The sequence below is a fragment of the Coturnix japonica genome, chromosome 14 (assembly GCF_054131305.1).
Source record: "Coturnix japonica strain WE chromosome 14, WE-NBRP24, whole genome shotgun sequence".
Classification (NCBI taxonomy): domain Eukaryota; kingdom Metazoa; phylum Chordata; class Aves; order Galliformes; family Phasianidae; genus Coturnix; species Coturnix japonica.
Window position 1 is genome coordinate 7,706,257 of NC_140676.1, and position 23,887 is coordinate 7,730,143.

The following is a 23,887-nucleotide window of genomic DNA, read 5'->3' on the forward strand; positions in this document are numbered from 1 at the left end:
CCTCACAGTGTTAATCTTTCCAAAGACAAAACTTCAAAACACTTAAGTCCGGGAATTTAGGGGTGGTTTGGTGTGTCCCTTCCTGAATGCATGGCTGGGTGGGAAACTCAGAAATCTTTCTGCAGAGACTTCCTGCTAAAGAGAAAGTGCACAGCTAATCTGGTTTGCAGAAACAGATGTAGCTGTTGTTTTACTACCAGAAAACACTAAAGAAGAGGTTTGGATTAATTCTAAGAATAAAAGACAAAAATAGAATTGAAAAACTGCCAGTATGTCAGCATATGTTATATCCACAAGTAATGAAGGCACAATAGAAACAGACCAGAAGAGCAAAACAATTTATTCTCAGCCTTTATGCCTACACAATCTAGTTTTTTAGGGTTTCACTTCAGATTACATTTATTCTGACCCACAGATTATAAATATCCTCCACACACTTGGCTTTACATCAGCCAAAGGACCAGTCATTGGTAGAGACTACAACATCCCCATCACAGTGTGTAGCAAATGAGGTACAAACTTAAAGTGAAGATTCTTGTTTAGTTTTCTCCAAGAACTGTCTAGCTCACACATGCCAATTCAATTCAGTACCCTGGGATTTTCTTCAAAATCATGTTATTTCTTCAAGCCAAAGTGCTAATGCAGATAACTGTCTTCTCAGACCCCTCTGTTCTCAGACACTATATGATCCCTTAATAGTAATTTCCAGATATTTGATTCCCATTCCAAAATCTGTACTAATTTGTCTCTTCCTCTCCACAAGGATCACTCACACAGCTGGCACCTCCAACCTCCCCTGTGTCCCTTTTCCTGGGCAGTAGGAAGCCCCAGGAATGGAGGGCCTTGCTTGACAGGTCTCTTGTTATAACTTTATAGACCTTGCCAACCCTTTTAAGGGGCTTCCATCAAGGGTTCCACATCAAGGAATGAGTAGTTGCTGATAATTTTTCAACCTAAACTATAATTCACTTGATTTTTTTCTTTATTATGGTTGTTCAGCTTTTTTAAATCTCCATACTTAAAGTATGACGAAAGATTTAAGGTAAGCAGTTATTTCTTCAAATTGCTGTATTCAGTCTGTGCTTTCACATTTCCAAATGAATTAACAGCTACTGTAAGCTCATGGCACAATAACCTCAGAAACCAAGTATTTTTGTTACAAAAGCAGAAAAGGCATCAAAGTTTCTTCCATAGTATTCTTCCATAATGCTCCAAGTCCTGTCCTGATGGAATTTTACCTCCCAATCCATTCTCTCCCTATTTATTGAGATTATCATCAAGAATGCAGAAACTCTACTTAAAAATCGATTTAACATAACATATGAATCCAGGGTAAGTGGACACAAAGATACATGACTGAACTGATCAGAACACACAGAAATTGCATGAACTACCTCAGTTCTGCTTTTTGAAGGCTTGAAAAAAACGTTTGTTCTATACACTTGTACCAAAAAAAAGCTTGAAAGTTACTCATGTTTGCTTCTTATTTGGCTAGGATAACTTCATTGCATGAAGTCAATACAATCTAAGACTCTAGATGCTTTCACAAACCACAATGTCACATTTAAATCAATACACTCAATAGAGAATGTGTAATGCATTGATGCACGTTGCCACAATTTCTAAGAATCATTGACTGCGATGAATGAGTTTTCATTTTTGAGGGAGAAAAAGCTGGAGGGGTGTAGGATTAATAAACAGCCTCGCTTTTTTATTCTAAAGATGATGTTACCACATCAGACTGATCTGAAATACGAAACAAAAATCTTCCACATACCGCAGCTCTTTCTCATTACCCATCTTGGCAATCTCCACAAAGCCAAATCTTGTACAAACCAATGTAGGAATGCAACTGCACATGCTTCACTAGCTTACAGTGCATCTCAAAGACAAAGTAAGCATATGCACAGCCGGAGAAGGTTTATCTACAGTGGAGCTCCTGCCATGAGCTGCCCTGGTATTAACCATGATGGGAAATGTTTGCACGCAACCACTGCCACACATAACACCCAGCTGAAGACAGCAGCACACTGAATACCTGCACTGCTCACTGCTCAGCAGAACTTGCTTTACTTTTTGGTCATGCAACAAACAACTAAATCCACTGCAGATGGCTTTCTCCTCTTTTGTTTTTGTTTTCCTTAGAGTTTATTATATACCACATTCTCTTCGTAGCAATATTGAAGAAGTTATTGTTAACATAATTTAACCACTCTCCTCAGTAAAAATGAACCTAATTAGGGTGAAATGGTATTTTATTCACTGAGAAAGCAGGCATCTATTCTAAATCCTTTTCAGTGAGTAAAGCATGATGACACATTTGGCATTAATTACTTAAGTACTACAACACTTATTTGCGGAACTTACTGGCACTAAAAAATAACATCCCTTCTCCCACCCTGCACATCTCTAGGAATAATCAGCATAACCTGCAGCACAAATTAATTTCCAAGGGCCAGGATGCTTCAAAATATACACTGTTATAAAAACATCATTTTCTCTTCACATTGAAAAAACTCATTCCATCTCACTGCCTCCTCTTCCTTCCTGAAATTGCCTTGTTCTCCAGTGTATCCACAAGGCTGCTGGAATTATCATTTACTTTGCCTGACACTCATCATATTTCATCTCCTCTTTGAATCTCACTCACAAGTTTCATCTTCCCTTCCCAAATTTCCCTTCACGTCCATGAAACCTCCAGTGGCCATTTCATCTTTAGACCTTGGTGCTGTTCAGGCAGTTGAGGTAAATGATGTACCTCAGCACTTTTTACAGAAAATATAGAAAAATACTATTTAGGACAATTATTCAGGATACTGCTGAAGATTAGGACAACACAGGAAGACATGAGAATAACATTTGGAAAAGCATATTAAGACCACTGCAAGATTCCATCTGTTACCAACAAGCTGCTTCTAGCCACAAGCAAGAGAACACTATGGTTAATAGATGATAACAAACACAGCTCTAATGCTGAGGTGTTGTTTTTTTCATTCCTGTGCTTTTAGTTGCCTGTTTTCCATTTTTTGCACCACTGACAACATATAGATGTAGAAATACTGGTTACAGAAGAAAAGCTCTGTACAGTTCCAGATGCCACCTAGCCATCCTATGCTGAAATGCATATCTTAAACCACCAAGTGATTACAAACTATACTGAAAGAAAACTGTCCTTGAAATAACTGCTCTCACAAGTTTGCTTCTTTTTCCCAGCCTGCAAGTAATTCAAAGAATGAAGGTGGTACTGCACAGATATTGTTAACTTCAAGTATTATGCTTGATCCAAAAAATAAATGCAAAATTTATCAAAATGATTCAATAATCATTGCAATAATTGCCAACAAAATCAGCAAAGCTCATGCTTTCACGTGCCTTTTCAGGGCTAGTGTGTATTACCCAGCACACCCAAAAGCCTAAGTGAATCCTCGTGGATTCAGCACAGACACTGCTTTTGCAATACGCTACTTCTCTTTTCTGCTATGTTGGTCTCAGATGCAAGGAAGGCTGAAGCTCCAGCTGGAAGTTTTCCAGCTGTAGGAGTGGAGCTGGTGCTACAAAGGCAGTAATGCTGAGCTGGTCCTCTATTCTGCCCAACCCATCTGAAAACAGAAAATGGATGAACGCAGAGGGAACACTCACTGGAGATTCATAGCTGTGATCCCCAAAGTTCTGGATTTTCAATACATGCAACACTTCCTCTCTATTTCCAATTTGATAATTTTGTGCAACGAAATCTATTTCCCACTCTGAAATGTTACACGTCATAGAAATTCAACATGCGTGATCAAAATAGATATGGTAGCTGCTAAACCTGTCTCTGTTTCTCTACCTTTAAAGCACAAAGAGCTGCCTTCTGACTGACATTCCTCTCAATAAATTTGAACATAATTTGAATTAAGCACAGCAAGGCTTAATTAATTTACAGCAATTTCTATAAGCAAATTATTATTAGATTTACTGCTATTTAAGTGAGAAATATATCAAAATGTAGTTCTTCTTTACAACTTTATGAAGACAAACATGGCTTGTTGGTTTGTGTTGGTTTTTTTTTTTTTTTTTCTTTTCTTTTTTTTTTTTTTTTTCTTTTAATAAGCTATTTAAAAAACCCCCAACATTTCATAGCCTTTACTAGGATTACCAGTTCACGAGCTGGATATAGAGCAACAGACTAATACATGAGACAAGTGACTGGTTCCTGTGCCAGGATATGTGAAACAATGAGAACAGTGAATCTTAGTAGTAAATCAAGCATGCTAAGCTGGCTTGCAAATATAAACCATTTACAGGAGCCACATAAATTATTAAAGCAACAGCGGCATTCCCCATCTTTCCAAGTTTAACTACAAGTGTGCAGGATTCCTAACAGCACAACATGACTTGCAAAAACATTTAAAAACTTACAGATGCTGCCAGGCTTCCATAATACTTTCCTGCTGATGGGAACAGAATCATCCCTCCTGATTTTAACAGACCGAGGCTCATTACTTTGATCAGTTCATGCCGGAGGTTTGCAGTCACCAGGGCTATTCCTAGCAACTTCTTTTTCAGGACCAAGTTTGGCGTTTCCTAAGTACACACAGAAAGAAGAATCAGATACATTCTGTGTTGCAGTCTTTCAATCTTTTTTTCCTTGGCAAGACTCGGAAAATATTTTTGGGGAAGAAAATCAGGCTTTAAAAACACAATTATAAGTCGGATTAGGTTGTGTATTAAAAATAGTATAAAAAATAACTTAATCAAACCTAGAACTTGCAAAATATTGTACCTAAATTGCACATTTCATTGCTTCTGGTCACTTTTAGATTTCACAATAGTTATGATGCAGACAGGAGATGACACATGTAGAAATAATGCTATAGATGCCAAAATGGGACGCACTTACAAAATGTATGTGAAGAACCATAGCTTTTTCAATGCACCTTTCAGTACAGATTAAGGCACTCCCTAAATATTATTATGGTCTAAACCTTAGACATGGTATAACAAGTACAAGAAGAGAATAAAGAAGGAGCTGTTACAGAACACAATGGATAAAATAACACAGAGTATTTATCACTCCCAGTAAGTACCTGGAAGAACTCCTATCAGCAAAAATACACATACAGGGTAGAGGCTCATCCGAGGTGCCTATCAAGTCTCTAGGAACTAAGAACTCTTGATAGGTTTTATGTGATACAGAATTAGGAAAAGGAAAGTAAATGAATGAAGAGAACACTTCAGAGGTAGTGAAAAAAAATAAAATGACATTTCAGAGTAACAGAACAGTAGAAGAAAAGGGAAAGGGAAGAAAAGGAATGATTATTCTAAAGCTTCCTTTTCTGTCGTGATAACACTATTGCATTCCTTATCAACCAGAACCACATGGTCAGATTTGACTCCTTCTTCATGCAAAACTGAAAGAATCAGAAGAATGCCACTTATTCCTCTCAGCTCACCACCACTGCTCAGATCCAGCTGGCCTCCCAAGGCCACAGCACCTTTCTCCTTCTGTAGTTTATTTGCTGTTTTCCAAAGCTGTATCAAACAGAAGAGGACAAGACCAACACTTAGGATTTCTTTGTTGACTTTAACAGTTCTTTGATGTTTCTTGTTTTGTCTGTTCACTAATATTTTAACATAAAAGCCTGCAGTTTTGTCCTAATTGCACATGTGTACACTTAAACCCTGGAATTTGCATTCCTGAGTGACCATTTGTATTCAGAAATACTTTATCTCAGTAATTCACACCAAGATGAAAGAACAAATTTTCTCAGGGGCCACACTGAAGTGAATCTTAGTTTCTTATATCCAACAGAACAGAAGAGCAAGACAATGGTGTTTTCAGGGCTCTCTTTATTAACAAGGGCCCTCCTTCCACTCTCCTTGAGGAAGGTGTCCAGTTTTCTATGAGAATACATACACCATATACCACAGCACAAAGTTCTTTTCCTGCTGACAGATACCTTGCCTCCTTCCCAGGGAGCCCCAGCTCTTACTGATATTCTATCTCCATTTTTCCCAGGTGTAAATCTTGGAGAAAAACAGCCAATTCTGTATTATTGTGTTGCACTGAAAAAACAGAGGACACTTATTAACACTTAGAAGTTATTTCAGTGAGAAAACTATTCCTCCTTAGAAGAGGCATTCAAAGAATGAGTGATCTAGCTTTCATTTTGGAGTAGCAAATGCATTACACATTGTGACAACCATTTTAGCAACTGTGTAGCTCATCTATTACATTGCTTATGTGTTGTTTTCATCCCTATACATACATATTATCTCTCCCACAGCTCAAAGAGGCACTAATTTACTGACCAATAGCAACTGAGCAACACCAAAATGTTCAGTCTCTCTAATGAGAACAGTTGCCAGAGTCTTCAGACATATGAAATACTTTCTGTAGGCTGTGATGTCTGACATAAATACAATGTCAAAGCAAGGTCATCCAAATCAAAACCAGAAATAGAGGAATGGTGGCAAAAAAATGTTAAAAACAATTACAATGCACATGTTCTTTTCCCCTTAGGACAAAAAGATTCTCATTGTGTTCCTTTTTGTTATGCCAGAAATATTTAACTGATTCATGATTCGTGGTGTAAATACATAGGTCAGTTTCTGTTCCTGTTTTTTAATAGTTCATTTAATGTAACATATAGACTCATTTGAACCAAGGCAGAAGTATTCTGATCACCAGTGTTTCTTCATCTCTAAACCTGGACTACAATAAACTCATGTGAGAGTTGTGGGATGCAGTTTCTGGAAAATACGTTTAGGAAAGTTTCAGGATGGACAGACATGAACCCCTGGTGTTGTTTATAAATGTCATTGCTTCACTTTGAGAGACTAAAGCAGATATTTCCACTAAAGAAAACTAAGGGAACAGACTGTCTTCTGCCTTTATGTCATCACCAGAGGGAAGTGAAATCTGAAAGGAGACAAGTAAAATTGAGGCAGTGCTTGATGCACAGAGGTGATCCACTGTAGAAGATAAAGATCATGGTGCTCACAGTGCTAAACAGGGAAGCAGAGGCAGCCCTTAGTGCTATCTATATTCAACCCTAAAGTGGGAAGAGACAGAAACAGCTGGGTTCACAAGAGGTCACACAAAAATGTCGCTTCTCAGTTTCAATAGCAGTAGGTTCGCAGTGGCAGGACTGCATGCTTGGACAATCCCCAAAGTCAAAGTCAGCTGAAGTTATGGAGTTTGGAGCTTCTTTTTTTTCTTTTTCCTTTTCTTTTTCCTATGGAGTTACTTTTTAGATGGGAAAAAAAAAAAAAAAAAAAAAAAAAAAAAAAAAAAAAGAAGAAGAAGAAAAAAGAAGCCAAACAAAAAGCAAATCTCAAGCATGGGTACTCATGGAAACCAAAGTTTAAACAGATCAGTAAACAAGAGAGACAATGACCCGATTTCCACCCTTTATAAACAGGGCCACACCTCACCACAATGATTTTGTGTCAGTAACTGGGGGTGATGACAGAACTTCAGTTCAGTAAGTGCTGTGCACTCAATACATTGGAAGTAGGGTGGAACATCACTTAACAAAATTCTCTTCAAGCAGATCTGTAGTAAACAGTACTTAAAAGCAGCCAGCTGGGAGCTTATCATGCATATTAAGGCTGCAAATTAAATACAAACCTTCCACAGAATCACAGGGGTTGGAAGGGAACTCAATATTGAGTCCAAGTCCCAGCCTGGCCAATGGCATGGCCACTCTCATTGTTCTGCTCATGTTACCTTGGACTAAAAGTTCATAACAAGAAAAATGGGAACTATTAAATTGCCTGAGGTAGACATGCCTAATGCATGGCTGTGTGTATAAACATAAGAAGGAACACAGCTTTGTTAAGGGTGTTTCTGCAGGGGCTGATAAACAGTAGTCACTGATGGAAGTATTCTTGCTCCTCCAGAATTAATATGGAATTCTTTGCAAAATAATTATTGTTCCTGGAAGGCAGACTTTAATACTTCTATATTCTATAATTTACTACTCCTGAGAATACAACATTTTTTCATCCTGATGAAACAGCTCAATTGGAAGAGAGAAAACATTCATTTTTACAACAATTTCTCAACAGGACATGCTCTGAAAAGGTCTAAATTGAAGACATAATAGAATAAATCTACCACAGAGATGTGGATAACAATCCAAACTTTAACTGGCAAGTGTTTGACTGTGTTGGGCACATTTCTCTCTCTCCTGTAGGATCTTTTGGTTATAAAGCACCATAGCAGTTAAGGACTTTTTCAGCCAGCTCTGATATTGGGAAAGTTTCCATATCAGCATACTTGTTGCCAGTAAAACACATAAACATGTACCCCTTTTTTGTTGGAAGTTAACCAAGAAGTCTGCTTAATACACAACTACATTTCATTAATTACAAATTAGGAAATATAGGAAAACTTAGTGTGGAAATTCACAGCCAGAATGGGAGACAGCAGAACACACATCTGGCAGAACAACAGTCCTTCAATCTTTGCACATAAACTACTTAATGCTTTTTGTGCTTTGAATGGATGAGTGTTTGGGGAATAGATGAGAATAAGGAACTGGAGTTACATTAATAACAAACTGATTAATCATCTTAACAGCCAAAAAACTCATAAGAACAAGTAGAAGTGATATCTATGCTCTGATTTTTAGCATGGGCCAGAATAATGCTGGTGTGAAGTAACAAAATGAAAGGAGACATTGCCCTGACAAACATATTTTACTCCCGTATAGTACTATTTATTCTGTATCATTAATCAACTTAGACACCTTCTTGAGTTTCAAAAGAAAAAAAAAAAAAGGCAGCAAAACAAGATAAAACAGAGATATTCTCCCAAGGCTGAAAAGGACGGGATTACAAATATTCTCATCCAACCTACACATGATTAAACATTCCTTGAATGTTTGTCAGTATGAGCAGAATTTCAGAAATTGCCCAACAGCTGTAATGCAAATAAAAAATCATGTTTTCCATCCTGAAACAAGGAGGTACATGTGTTGCAAGAGCTCACAGACCTACTTATTGTTCTGTCTATTCTTCTAAATATAGATGGCTGGCCTTGTTCTCATACTTATTTAACGTTCATGTCTATGCATTCCTTGTTCTTGCTATCAGATTTGACTAACCCATTTTAATTTGTATTATTGACAAATACCAATGCATGCACATATCAAAGTACTTATAAAATGCTCTGTCCCACATTACTGACAGTTTTGAGGCAATTAAAAGTTGAAACAGTTCATACTTCTATGTAAACTCATGGTCTAGATAGGTGTTTTTTAGGCCTTCTCAACCATTAATTTCTCTTCCACGAAGGGAAAGAGGAGAGGAGATTTTATTGCACTGAAACAATCTAAGAAGGACTCAAAGGGAAAAAAAAGGGGAAAGTATGTTTTCAATAATTAACACATGCCCTTAAGTCTGGTCAGTTGGTACACTGGCATAAGTTAACAAAGAAAACACGAAACGATTCCACTTAATAAAGCTAATAATTGTTAGGAGCAAATGTAGTTTCTATCTGATGAAAAAGAAATTGACCAAAGTTGAATAGACCTGTAAGCTTCCCTGTAAAAGAGATATTTTACTTACTTACATACATGTGTAAGGAAACCTCCTTTTGTTTCTTCTCACAGAATGCTATTCAATGAGAAATGAAACCATTTTCGGTGACAAGGGTGGTGGTGCATCATCATACAAACAGATGCATGAAGAAATTTCTGTGAATGATTATATTTTGAGTACATATACTTCGGCAATATTTGCATACAGATCTAAGTAAGTAAGTACATACAGAGTGATCCACAGGACAGCACATAAGGCTCAGTCTATGGAAGCTAAAAACCTTCCAAAACTATGGGAGCTGGCTGTGCAGACTAAATATTAGCTACATGCTAAGAAACAGAGCACATGTTCTTAATAACATGGCTCAGTATAGGACACAGCTCTATAATTATGCTTTTTATTGAATATTGATTTAAAAGAGGCCTAGTTTTGAAACACATGAACAAACAAAAAATAGAAGCAAAAAGAAGATAAGCTCTTTAAACACTGAGATAAGCAAGGTAAAGTGTTTAGATTAAAATATTTTGGGGGCAACCTGATCAGAGAATGATATCCCTGCCCATGTCAGTAGGGTTGAAGTAGATCACCATAAAAGGTCCCTTCCAATCCAAACCATTCTCTGATTCTAGGATTTTGCTACTTTGAACTAAACTTTGACAGGCCCATATTTCTATTAGCATACCAGGATACCAAACTCCAATCAGAACCACCTGTCTGTGAAAAGCATGAAAGTAAGTTTGAGTGCTAAGCAGAAACTACTGGTAACATAGGAAATTAATTACACCTTTCTCCACCTTGTTGGCTTTTCATATTTGGCTGGATTGAAGAAAGTTCCTTATTCCATCTGAGCAGCTTCCAAACGAAGAACAGCAAAACCTCACTTACCAGAGCTGACCACAGAGTGGTGCTATGGGAACGAATATGGATTTATTTGTTCCTTGATGGCTCTGGGATATGCTGAAAAGCTTTTGTGATGAGAAGAAAACAAACAGAAAAAAGGAAAATGAAAGAAGAAGAAGAAAAAAATTAATTAAAAAAAGAAACAAAGAAAAGTCAACCTGCTTTCATGCACACTGATGGCAGAACTGGCAGCACGGCTTCTTATGAAAAATATGTTTTGTCTTGAGCTTTTTAAATTGACCAGCTTTGAAATTAGCTGATGACAGTAAGATGCAAGAACAGCATTTAGAGGACAAAGTGTCCTCAGCAAGGATCTGCACCATCACTGAAAATCATTGTGGTTAAGCTGTCTGAAAATTAAACCCGTACTATATTCACATAGAAGCACAGAATCATAGAATATCCCAGGTTGGAAGGGACCCATTAAGATCATAGAGTACAACCCCTGGTTCCACAAAGGATCACTCCAAATCAGACCACACAAAACCGAAGTTCATTCAATGCATTCACCACATTCACCAGTGCTATAGCATTGGCTGTGTGCTTGCGTTAACCTAATGCACCTGCTCGACCAGTACAGACTGCAGAAGACCATGTGGTTATAAATAAAGCTTGCTGTGAGACTGCATGCCAGCCTTATCACTCATTCACCAAAAAAATTAAGGGAATCAAAGTGTGTATACATACGAGTATACGGTAATGCTTCCTGGTTTGTGGCGCTGGCCTACAATGCCAGAGGCAGACGTCAGTGGGACTGCAGCAGAGGTAGAACCTTCTCACCAACATCCCATTCCACATAGTTGCTGTGGGACAGACAGCAGCAGAGGGGCAGTGTGATGATATGGAGATATTGCATCTGACATGGAAGTGTGTATGGAGCAAAGGGGTGGCACCGAATTCCTCCATGCAGAACTAATTGCAACCACTGACCTTCACTGATGCTTGCTGACTGTTTGTAGAGCCCAGCCCAGTGTCGTGAGCGCAGTGAGGTGGTGCATTTCAGCACTGGTGTCATTGACAGCGGGTCACCTCCACTGGGGCAGATTTGTTACAAGCAGAGCATCCAGGTTTATTGCTGGTGAAAATGCATAGCCAATGGTGGTACCTATGTGAAAAAGCAATGCTTTGTAGCTGAGAATTTTCTCTATCAAACAATGTTATTGTGCTCTTTGTATCTGTTGTAGTTTCTAGGGAAATATATAGGAAACACTGCTTTCATTGCAACCCACGTTTATGATTTCCAGTTCATCTCCGCTCACTTTAGCTCTAATTACAATTCTTGTGCCCCGCCTCCTCCTTACGTTCTCTCCGCTGATTGGCTGCCTCTGCCTTCCATCACGCAACTGCTGGAGTGGTTGCCATGGCGATAGAGGACGCAGTGCGGCCTAGCTGCGCCCACCATGTCTGGCTACCGGCCTGGGGTGCTCATGGGCAACTGGAAGGAGGACGCGTGCCTGGAGGAGGTGGGTGAGCAGCGAGGCCTCCACTCCAACCTCTGGCCCCCGGGAGCCTCTCCTGCTATTTCCCCTTGCGGTGCTTCCTCCAGTTGTGTTCAAAGCCGATGTTGCAGCACTGGGTAATGCTTTGCTCGCTCTTCTCAAGCAGGAACGCCTGAGGGACTTCATACAGAAAAGAGATCGAGGAGAACTTCTATCGCAGAAAATCAACAGATTTAACGATAATCTTTTAAAGAAGGTAATTTTTGAAGGTTTTGTCAGTCCTCTGTGATCCTGCATGGAACAACACAGCTGTTTGTTAGCACTCGTAACACACAGAATGCTACACATTAGCATTTGATATCTAAAGTACTCCTGATGCCAAATTCAGATAATTCAGTATAAAACCCGGTGTGTTTTGGCTTAGGTGAAACTGTCGGTGTCTACGGATGGATTTGTTTGCTTTGGAGACACGGTGATGCTCCTGAGCCCCAGCAAGGAGCCCTCAACGCGGCATGAAGTTGAGATGTGTGGTGAGATGACACTGGCGCTGAACCTGGAGGAAGTGTCCATATATTCACCTGTGTCACTACACGCACCCTGTGCAGTGAGCGCCATCACCACCACGGGCGCTGTAGGACGGAATACGTTCTGTATTTTAAGGTTTGGTACTTTATTCTTTACTATGAGAGTGGTGAGGGGCTGGAATGGGCTGCCCAGGGAGGTTGTGGATGCCCCATCCCTGGAGGTGTTCAAGGCCAGGTTGGATGGTGCCCTGGACAGCCTGGTCTAGTATTAGAATGGCATAGGTTGATGGTCCTGCTTGCAGTGGGAGGGTTGAAGCTTGATGATCCTTTGAACCCCAAACATCCCATAATTCTGAGTTTTCAGCAACGTTAGCATTTGGTGTTTTATTCTGAGAGATGTGCAATGAATTTTGCTAAAATACAAACAAATTTGAGTAAGATTAAATTATTTAAGAAAGAGTCTAAGTTAAGCCTGATTCTGCTATGCATATTACTGTGAATAATTCCAAGGAAGTTTTAATCAGCACAGAACTAGTGTGAAAACAGAATCCAGTTCAGTGGATCATTTGGTAAACTTTGCATTAAACCCTCTGTTTTTAATGTGGTCTTATTTCATCTGTATTCAAATACATCCAAATATCAGTAATACTATTTGCTATTGTGCAAACAATGTCTCTGAATCAGAAATTTGAGTCAAAGGGGACAGTGCCTTAGTTGCCCTAAAAAAGACCCCTCCATCAAACTGAGTGTTTCCTCTCAGAGACACATTTAACTCCAGCTGTTTGTGGGAGAAGAAACAGAATAAATCCCTACTCAACAGTGGAAGGCTCTGCCTCAGTGCATGTATTTAAGTATAATAACAGTGCGTAAGTGTACAAACTGACCCTGACTGAGCAAAATGTTTTGGATTAGACATAGTAAAGAATTTTGAAGCCAGTTTAGGTCTTCTAGAAATGCAACTGGAATATTTTTGCTCAGCTTCTGTCTGATCCTTGAGTCACTGACACCAAACGCTTTCAGGTCCCTCATTAACTGACCACAGGCTTTATCAGATACATAAGTTACTCTGAATGTACTTACAGCAGCCTGGCACGATCCTTTAATTTAAAATACAGAAATCATTCTGAAAATAAAGATATATCAGCATGTACATTGAGGTAATAAACCTGATTACTAAGTATCAAAATGTAATTAACACCATATAATGTTAAGTTACAGGCAAATACTGTTCTCCTTCTAGTCCCCAATTTTTAGGTGCTTATAATTAAGTGTATTCACAAAAGTAATTTGTGAAACATCATCTCAGTAAACATGAATTTTAAAAAGTCAAGAAAATCTGATATAACTGAATTTCTTGTTGTTCTCTTTACAATTTTAACAGTGTTGATGGAGCACCAGTGGGTGAACCTGTCAAATTTGGGCAAAAGTTTGGTCTTGGAACAACAGGAGGGTTTTCTGCTCCAATGGTAAGGGAAGAAAGTTGCAAATGGTAATTGATAGCATATCCTGATAGCGTGCATTTAGGTACTATACATATCAAACTGCACAGTGGTTCAGTGTCTTAGCTTTACAGAACAGATTCAGAATCATCTGTGAATCAAAATAAACAATACATATTTAGAAAGTTTATGGGACTTGTCTGATATCAGTTGTGCAGTCCAAGGGGACAGTGTCCCAGAATAATGGGTAATGCAGATGTCAAACAAGGAAAAGGAAAAAAGAAAAAGGAAAAAAAAATATCCTACAAGGTAATTTTGTTTCTTGAGAAGAAAAAATAGTCTGTGTATGAAGTAACAAAACCAGAGGGAGATTTCTATTAAATGTGAACGTTGCTTCCCTTTACAAATCAGAAGCAAAGCAGACATTTGATGGTCAGAATAAATCACATCAACTATGATAGAAGTTTCCCTCTCAGCTGTCGCTTGGATCTGAAGGAGTCTTTGGAATGTAAAATCAAATTTCAATTAATATTCACCAGTCTACTTCATGAGTTTATCAACATTATAGAATCTATTTTACTGTTTCAAAATGCACAGTTTTAGCTTGGCAGACTGTTCAGAAGCAAAGAGAATTCTTTGTGCTGGTCCTTCTTTTTTAAATTACATGTCTTTTCCTTCTGTATTTATGTGGTCCTTAATGTATATTTTCATCTACAGTTCTATCTAGCAAGTGACCATAGAACACTTATGAGGTCTGCCAAAAAGTCTCACCTTCAGCAAGTATTTTTGACAGATGAGCCTTCCTATTTGACGTGCTGGCAAGCAAACTTCTTGGATCCACAAATGCGTCTCGAATATGAAGGACTTCCCGTTCCTGTAAGTCATTAAAATGGGGAAAAAAAAAGAAGCATTGAGTATTTGTCACAGTAGATTGGAACAGAAGAACCATTTATCAGGCTTTATCTTTTATATTTGAAGATTGTGTTGTGTTCACATTTCTTCTTCTATCATTTATTTCCATCATAAACATCATATGTGTGCTGCAGACAGTGGTTAAATTCATTCTTTTTTTTCCATTAGACATCTTTTACATCCATTTACCTGCAGTATTTCTGCTGAGAGAAGTAGGCAGGAATATGCTGCTTAATATATCAGTACCTGGGAATAACTTGGTTTCACAGAGGGAGCTGATCATCTAATGTACCTGTAACCTACTGCAGGGAACCTGCTTTATCAGGAGGGTTGAACTGGATGATTTCCAGGGGCCCCTTCCAACCCTATTGATTCTGTGAATCAAGGCACTGGAAAAAGTGGGTCCAAATATGTGTCTTCAAGTTTTTGCAAGTACACAAAGCAGCTGCAGTTATTTTCCTATCCCATATAACAACTGGGCTTCCTGAAGTGCTGGGCATAAAACAAAATATCATGGATATAACCGTTCTGAGACCTGACAGTACAAAATATCTCAGTGTCAATCTACAGCACTGAGAGTAATATACAGGCATGTATACTTCTATTAAGTAGTAATTAAAGCATTCACTTTGAATAATTATTATTAAAATTAGTTTAAAATATCTATTAAGTGTATTTTGTGTGTGTGTGTGTGTGTGTATTTTGTTTTGTTTATGTTTCCTTTTCTTTTTGCCAGGCAAACTGCAAACTGATTATTACTCATTGCCATACTAATAGAGGCTTGGCTGTTCCAAGGAACGTTTGGGGAAGGTGAGGATAATTTATATCTATCAGTGATATGCTTAATGAGACATCAGCTCAGTGCATCCAGAATCACTGAAAAAAGTAAAATGCTTGCTTCAGGAACACACTGAGGAAATGGAAAAGAATGCAGGATGCACATTCTTCTTTCCCCTGTTTTAATCCATGTATTCTGTTGTGATGCTGCAAGCAGACAGCTCTTTCTTACTTACATTTTCCTTTCATTATCACATCATGCTCTCAGCCTTCAGTTAGGTCTTGATAGTTCTCCTTCTGAATATCCTGAGCCATTTTCTATATGTATATATATATATATATATATATATATATATATATATATTTATTTATATAGGAAAATAAATATATATATAAGAAAAAACTGGGATGCTAAGAACTCAAAACACAGCACACAAAACTATGTTTCTTATATCTATATGAATCTCATAACAAATTAATGTTAATTTAATAATTTGGCTTAACATGAATGTATTGAAATAATGTTAGGTATTATTAAGGAATATACCAATTGTTTCTTGTTACATTTCTGGCTAAATTGTACCGTGACTTTGTATCAGTTTTTTGGGGGATGAAAAAGTTCTGTAAGGCTGAAAGGTTGCAACTGTTTTTAAGCAGCCAGAGTCTTCATGAGAAAACCTTCAACACCTTACAGCTTATGCAGACTTGTTGAATGCATATATACTCATTCTACATTGTGTCTCCCCGCCCTTTTATTTGACTTTACAGGTCTTTCTTTGGAAGGGAATATGAAGTAGTTTGTCACACTTACCTGGACTCCCATCGAGCTGAAGAAGACAAGAATTACTGGGTAATAGTTACAGGAAATCCCGGTGCTGGGGGTGGTGCTATGCACAATAGACCAGAGCCTCAGCCAGGAGGAACAGAAAGGAATGAGTTGATGAGATGAAGAATATAAAAATCCCAGATTACAACTGATAGAGATTGCTTAGATTCGGATCCTTATTTTTTCTGTTCAGCTTTTAGTGTTAGAAATGTTTATTTTAAAAAGACATATGTAAAATTACCACTAATAATTTTATATAATCTCATTAATTCATCAGTGGATTGGCAAAAAGATGACTAATACACACTGAAGGACAATGCACAACAGCAAAAAGCTCATGAATCAAGAAAAGCTCATTTTCCTTCTTTCACATTCTCTGGTGGCAAAAGAAGTCGGAATGTAGTAGTATGAATTGCACTCAATTACTGGCCATCTGGGTGTATTTAACCAATGTTTCCTAACCCAAATCAGTGTCACTGCTTTGAAAAGAGTGAGCATACATTTTCCAAAACAGTAAAGACCAAACTGTAGTGGGATGCTTTGACATCTAAGGATCAGTAGAGAGAAATTAGGTGGTTGAGCTTCTTCTACCCTCTATCATGAGAAAGGGGAAAGGACTACCTGTGCTGCTGGAAAACAAACAGGCCTGAATCAACAACTCCTGATTATCAGCTTTTGCTCTAATATAATTTTAAGACCAGGGATTTTTCAGAGCTTATATCACTTCTATTTTTCTTTCTCAACTTCTTAATATAGTCCACACGATGGCACCACATTCTTTTAAACACTATGATTATTGCCAGCCAGACTATTGCTACATGCTAAAACAACCCAAATCATTTGCATTTCATTGAGTCCCTGATACAGTGCCTCTAAAGAACCAGACTGAATCAAGCTCAAATTCAGGGCTATGAGAGGTGAGCGATGTTTTGTCATCTTTTTAGAAACTCAAGTCAGTTTAAGCAGTAAACTAGAAAAACTCAGGCTGCACTGAACTGAACACTGCACTGCAGTGTTTCTAATTTGACCATTTGGGGACATTTATTGCTAACCACAGGTTTTAATAAAAAGGACTGAATATTAACACAGAATTTAAACACTCAAGTGACTGCCACTTAGAGTCACAATAGGGTTTAATTGATAAGTTAACAGTGATCTGAACCATGTCATTATACAAACTAAGGGCGCGTGACATATTTTGATAGTTTTGCAACTCAAAAACTATGGATAGTGATGCTCACCTCATTTGTAAAGCACTCTCACATATACCAACAGAAAGCAAAATCATGCATTAGGGAAGCTTTTAATGCTTCTTCCAAATTAGGAGGATATAAGGATATCCTCCTAATAATAATAAGGATAGATCTACAGAGCACATTGTGGGCAGATAAAACTCACTTTAAGGCAGCTCAAAAGCTGTTAGCATGAAGTTGATCTCGAGCTCTTAGTCCGTGCTGAGAGGCAAGGTGCATTATTTCAGATTTAGTGCTGTGCGGATGCAGCATTCTGGAGGTACAGGGAGAATTCATATCTCTGTGTTTTGCTGTATGGATGCATGCTGGTATCCATAATACTGAAATAAAGCAGAAGTAGAGAACTCAGTGAGTCAACAAAGACAGACCTCATCCTCATAGTTAACTGATGCAGAGGTACCATTGGAAAATAAAAATCCAATTTCCATCTGCCTTTTCACTTTCCCCACTGTTCTGCACACTCGCTCAACTCGCATTTCTCATCACATCACCTCTGCCATGTCATCCAGCAAAACCTTACTGATTTGAGATGGCAATGATGGTATCTTCTAGCACCCAGACCAAGACCCCACTCTCACTCTACACCCATCAGTACCTTCAGAGGCTGCTTTTCCATTCAGTGAGGTACTATTTTGGCTCAGCCGGCTCATCAGAGGAGGAAGCCACATGCAGGCTTTGTAACTGGATAAGACATCTGAAAGGGTGGGGGGGGGAAAAGACTATTTAAATGAGAAATTCCACACAGCAGTGGAAGAAAATATCCAAGCACTGGAAACTTGGGTGGAGATGGCAGGTGAGAGGTTGATTTTGATAACATCTGTGCCCATTCACCCTAAATTAATATTGCACAACCACTGAATATGGGGCAGTGGAAAGAGTCCTTCTAAAGTCCTCTTTAGAAACACTTAGATATATGAAAACTCAACTAAGTAGGCGGCAGAAGAAAAATACATAAGGCACAAAATACAAAAGACATGAAATACAATTGGAACTTAAGAAATCTTTGCGTCATTTTGTCAGCTCTGCTTCTCAAATGTTACAGGCTTTGTCCCAGCTGTTGCCCTCCCCCTCACCTTCTGCTTTTCCATCAGCCTTGTTTATGGAGGGTCTGTGATGAATTACACCCTTCTTTTTTTATTTCTTTTGGTTGGTAGGCTGGCACAAGGCAGCACCTTTAATACAAGAGAACAAAACATCAATACTGTGCTAGAAAGCATTGCCAGATAGATATCCGATTAGATTAGGTATCTCTTCCATGTTTTTGTCCAGGAGGACTCAAAGTGCAACAGAATAAGCACAAACATTAGAAAATGCCTGATGACATTAATACCCACATTTGCTGATGAAATTATTTCATACCCTTACATCTCTGCTGTATGTTTATATGAAAAACTCGGAGAGCTCATTTCCCAACATCTGCTAAACGCTGCCTTGTGCGGTACGTCAAAACAAAATGAAACAGACCATCCCGTTACAGGCCAGCTAGTATATATGTTTCTATAATGCTGGTCTTGTTTCAATTATAGGTTCCTTGGGGCAGGGACCGTATCTTCATCTTTTTTCCAAATACGAACAACTAAGGCAGAGACATTCAGTATGCGATAGCCTAAAGCTGTTATTAAAAGTGGTTGAACGATGACAGGAAATTGAAGTAGACCTGGTGCAAATAACCAGAGATACAGGCACATGAAATCTACACATAAAACAGTGCCAAGTAGTAAACTCTCGGTGTGGGGTACAAAGATGCAGCTGCCCATGTGAGTCTGAAGTTAATAGGAGTTGCTAGGAGAAGAGCCCACAAACCACAGCGCTGTCCCTTGTGGGTCTGACAAAACCCACGTTGGGAAATAAGAATTATATGTACCAGTATTTATTTTTCTATATATATTTAGTTATTTAATTATATGGCGTACCAGTTAAAAATACCTAACCAGCTTTTAGCCTAAGCCCAGAGGTGGCACCAGTCCCAAGAAGCTGAAGTGTTGTTTCTGTGTCTTGTTTGTGTTAAAACTGTTAGCACTTAGGTACTGCATGCCTGCAAAGATCTCCATCTGACTATGAAAATCCCTTTCAATAATGGCACGTAGCTGTTTCTGAGAATGTTTCAAGTAGAACATATAAAACCATTATATCCCAAGCAGAATGAAAGCAAGAAACCAGTGAATAAGTAAAGATCTGAAAAAAAGCTGGAGTTATCTTTCCTCCATAGGCAACACTTAATAAAGCTTAAAACTCCTAAAACGCTATTTAGCGTGGATTATTGTTATAGGGTCTCTAAAAAATGAAACACAGCAGTTTGTGAAATCCATATTGGACAGCAATTTCTACCCTTCCTCCCTGGTTTTCAACCATTCCTCTCTCGCCTGGGCTTTCTGTCTCTAATGTATCCTGAAGAAACAACCGAGCAGTTGTTTGGGGAAAAGTTTAAGGTTCATCAGACTTTCCGGTCTTTTTGCTGACAGTTTTGGCAGCACCAGTTCAGCCAGAACACCCAAGATGTATGATAGCCTTGCAAGCAGCCAATGAATTTAACTGAGTGTGAAAAGAATCATATTTTGCCATATAAATATATATATACATGTATATACGTACATAGATATATAAAAACAGAAATGAATTAGCATTATACACACAAACCCATACTGAATACTTTAAAGCTGACACAGCAATAGCATGTAGCTCAGTGCATGAAAGTGACTTATCTCTCCTCAGCTAAAAATATTAACTGGTTTCTTTTGGAACTACCTGAAATAATGGGTTCTTTCAGCACAATTTTGAGTGATCCTGGATATGTTAATATTCAAGCCTGCTTATAGATGACTTCACATCATCTCTTAATACAGAATAACGTTCTTGCTTTACTTCATGCTTTCACCTCGTTCCCCCCTTTTTTCCATTACTTTCCCCTTTCTGCTTAGTACACAAGTCCAGTTCACCTCAGGCTCTACCTGTGGCTGAGAAGTGCTCAGAGATAAGCCAACACAGGAGACTTAGCTCTTTGCTCCTCCTAAACCAGTCTCTTGAAAACACGCTGACATATTGAGTAGACAATCTGTGCGGTCAATATTTCATAATTACAACAAAAGTGACCTTTAATCTTAGTGGCTTAACTTCTGTGATAAAGCCCTCACATATTTGTTGTATTTTCTGAATTTGCTGCCAAATCATACTAAAAACGGTTATGGACTAGTATTCCACGTGCACGGTAGGTTGATAGATCTCAGGCAACACACTGTAAGTGCCTTTTACTTTTGTTGCACCATCTTGGACTGTCCATCATAGTAGATGTAGAATAAAGAGACTATCAATGGCCAAGAATCCTCTACATTTGATCACTGAATCTACCATCACTCTTTCAGACAAAGTGAAGTTCCTTCCAGTTCCCCAGCTAATACAGGTGATGCTATTCTATTCCACACTTGGTCATACCTATGTAATGCACATTTTCACCTCTCATTTACCATATCTGTTCATCAGTGTCCTTGCCTGATACAATGGCATAACTCTTCCCTAAAGAAGATACTGAAAACTGAACACTGCAGAAATACTGCTATCTTCCATCCTGACAAGAGTTCTCTCTATCATTTCTCTTTTCCCCACACTCCTTTTTCAGACACAAACAACTACTTGTTTAAAAGCAATTCACAGAGCTATTTCAATAATTGCAGTACATGACCTCCCGTAGAGCATAGCTTATTGTTCTCACTGCTCATTGAGAATTTTGATGCTTCCAGAAGTTCTTGTATTTCAATGTTTTCCTCTGTCCCATGGCTAATTAATATCTAACTCTACATATCAACTGGTAATGCCATGTTAGGCGGTTATGGAATTTTGTCCTGAAGTGCTAAGTGATTTTAAACAGTATTACACTTTGGGACTCGTGAATGGTTTCTACTGAACACCAGACTTAACACAGAATTCAGAAACACCAACACAAATTCCTGCTTCCTATGAAATTAGCTTAACAAGGATTTGGGGAATAACCATTTCATCTAAGCAGCCACGTCTGAAAACAGAACGTTCATTCATCACAGAAAGAAAAAAGGCAATGTTGATTTCTACCAGCCATCGGCCCTGTTACACAGCACAGCTGTAAGCTGTTTGGTTTTAGAAGTGCTACATTCAAGTGGTGAAGGTTTCTTGGTCAGCTCACATAGCATACAGCAACTATAGGTTTTCTATAATAATGCAAAGCCTGTGTTGTAAAGAAAGACATCAGAATTGCTATAAATGCAGAATAATGATTTATGCTTCAAGTTATTCTACAACACAGAATATACAAATGTGCTGAGGTAGGACAATGTTTCTAAAGGGACGCTGTAATTAACTGAGGACAATTCTCCTGCATAAACGCCATGAAAGGAGCATTCATTAGGTGGAGTTCTCCTGCCTGCAATGAACAGCACCATTGACCAAGACATGCTTCCTAAGGGTGGGACAGTGAAGGTGAAACTGAACTGGTAGTGAAAGAGTTCTTAAAGAATATAGAAAACTTATCCATGAACCCAAAACTACAGAAAACAAGAACAAACTAAAGTGGTTCGGAATGGTTGTTAAACTGGTAGGGGAGAATCTAACATAACATTAAACTTCTGCAGGTGAACAGATATTACTTTCTCCACAGAAATAAACAATAAAGAATCATATTTCCAATTTAGTGCTCAGATATGGCTGTAGTTATATTCTTCAGTGACCAACTGTGAAGTTTTGTGTTGATAATTTTCTCCCTTGTTGATCAAAGTTAAAAGTGTTCACTTGAGTGTTTTTAAGGTTAGTAAATAAATAAATCTTTGAAACGGTTAAATACAGTTTGAACATACAGTTCCCATTCCTGCAAACAGATCCTGCTACGAGAAAGCCACTGATCATGGAATACAAAGTGTTGGGTTTACAGCTGTGAATTCATTGCCTATGTCACATTCACACTTTGAGAGCAATCAGGGCATCACCTGGAGAGTCACCATCAATAGCTTCACCTGGGGGAAAGAAACCAAACCACTGAGGTGGTGAGTGGATTTTATCCAGTTATACCAGTTGTTACATTACATTCTTCCAATCCAGAAAAACGTCAGTGTAACATACCAATGAATGGAGAAAAAACAACTGAATAGAAACATATCTCCTTGAACTGGTTACAAGAGTATTATCTGCTGAAATAAAGCCAGCTGCCATACCCCAAACAGCTCATTGCTGCCTTGGTAAATTGCACAGAGCAGAATAAACATCTCAATGCTCTAATGAGCTTAACCATGAACAGCTTTTTGAAAACTGCATTTCTGATTCAACTGGATGCAGAGCAGCTCTACTAAAGGTTTATTCAGCAGTTCAGCTGTTCACTCTTGGTGCTTTTTAGCACACACATCCTCTTCCCAGATTGCATCCACAGCAAGGGCAGATGGCCTGGTGCATGCTAAGGTCTGCATCCTCCATGCCCTCTCCTATTCTCATTTCCACTTGCTAGAGCAGCCTGAAACCTACACAAGCTCTTCCCTTAGTGTCATAGAAGCAAGAAAAAGCAATGCTTAAAAAATAATAATAAAAAAATAAGGGCCTGGGCAATGAGATGGCAGCAGAAATTTTGTGTAGGTAATCGTGAAGTAATGTGTAATGAAAGGAACAACTTGAACTACTCATATACACTGATGGTTTGCAAAATCACTCAAGAAAAGATCGAGGCGTTACTGTGGACAGCTTAATGGAAACTTCTGCTCAGTGCACAGCAGTGGTCAAAAAAGCAAACAAGACGTCAGGCTGTATTAAAGATGAATTGAAGAATAATGCTGGGAATAATAACAATACCATCAAATACACTAATAATGTGTTCTCCGTTTGAAGAGTAGCTTATTTTGCTTTCGCTCTATGAAAAGAAATATCTGTCACAGGAAAAAGGGAATTAAAAGGGATTTAAAGGCACAGATAAACCTCTACAACATGAAAGATTTTTAATGGTGTCAGAACTGTGACATCATTCAAACCATCCTTATCTAAACAACTTACCTGCTTCTCAGTTCACTGGTTTGTAAATACAGACAGAGGGAAGCACTTACCTTTGTCATATCTATTGAGATGAATGAATTAAAAGTGATGCACAGAAAGGCCTCTTTTGGGCACAGAGATGTCATTTTTCCTCTTATTCTCAACAAAAAAGGGTCAGTAACTCTCCACTCACTCCTGAAATCAATACAAGGCTCTACTGTTGGTATGATCAGCACTGCTGGTCGTCCATCATCAACCTCCTCTGCAGTTTGTATGCAGCTGCCCCATGCTCTGCAGACCACTGACAGGC

General features: G+C 38.5%; 2 protein-coding genes and 1 long non-coding RNA gene across 3 annotated transcripts in view; 1 reads left to right on the forward strand and 2 right to left on the reverse strand.

Annotated features, from left to right (window-relative positions):
• Nucleotides 1-7,215, reverse strand: part of LOC107318798 (uncharacterized) — a 54,606-nt gene extending 47,391 nt beyond the window's left edge. The window contains exons 1-2 of the mRNA XM_085515413.1: nucleotides 5,436-7,215; nucleotides 4,402-4,566 (exon numbers count right to left, since the gene is read on the reverse strand). The gene's annotated coding sequence lies outside the window, so the exon portion shown is untranslated. The remainder of the gene's footprint in view (nucleotides 1-4,401; nucleotides 4,567-5,435) is intronic.
• A 4,576-nt stretch (nucleotides 7,216-11,791) lies between these two features.
• Nucleotides 11,792-18,308, forward strand: CFAP161 (cilia and flagella associated protein 161). The gene is made up of 7 exons (XM_015873100.3): nucleotides 11,792-11,894; nucleotides 12,037-12,126; nucleotides 12,295-12,530; nucleotides 13,776-13,860; nucleotides 14,551-14,709; nucleotides 15,482-15,555; nucleotides 16,291-18,308. The coding sequence occupies exons 1-7, from the start codon at nucleotides 11,832-11,834 to the stop codon at nucleotides 16,469-16,471; spliced, it is 888 nt and encodes a 295-aa protein (XP_015728586.1). The 5' UTR covers nucleotides 11,792-11,831; the 3' UTR covers nucleotides 16,472-18,308.
• On the reverse strand, nucleotides 17,793-19,171 carry LOC146758447 (uncharacterized). The gene is made up of 3 exons (XR_014934330.1): nucleotides 18,675-19,171; nucleotides 18,197-18,295; nucleotides 17,793-17,921 (listed from the first exon to the last, which is right to left on the reverse strand). It is a non-coding gene; the product is annotated as an uncharacterized LOC146758447 (long non-coding RNA).
• Between the last annotated feature and the right edge of the window lie 4,716 nt (nucleotides 19,172-23,887).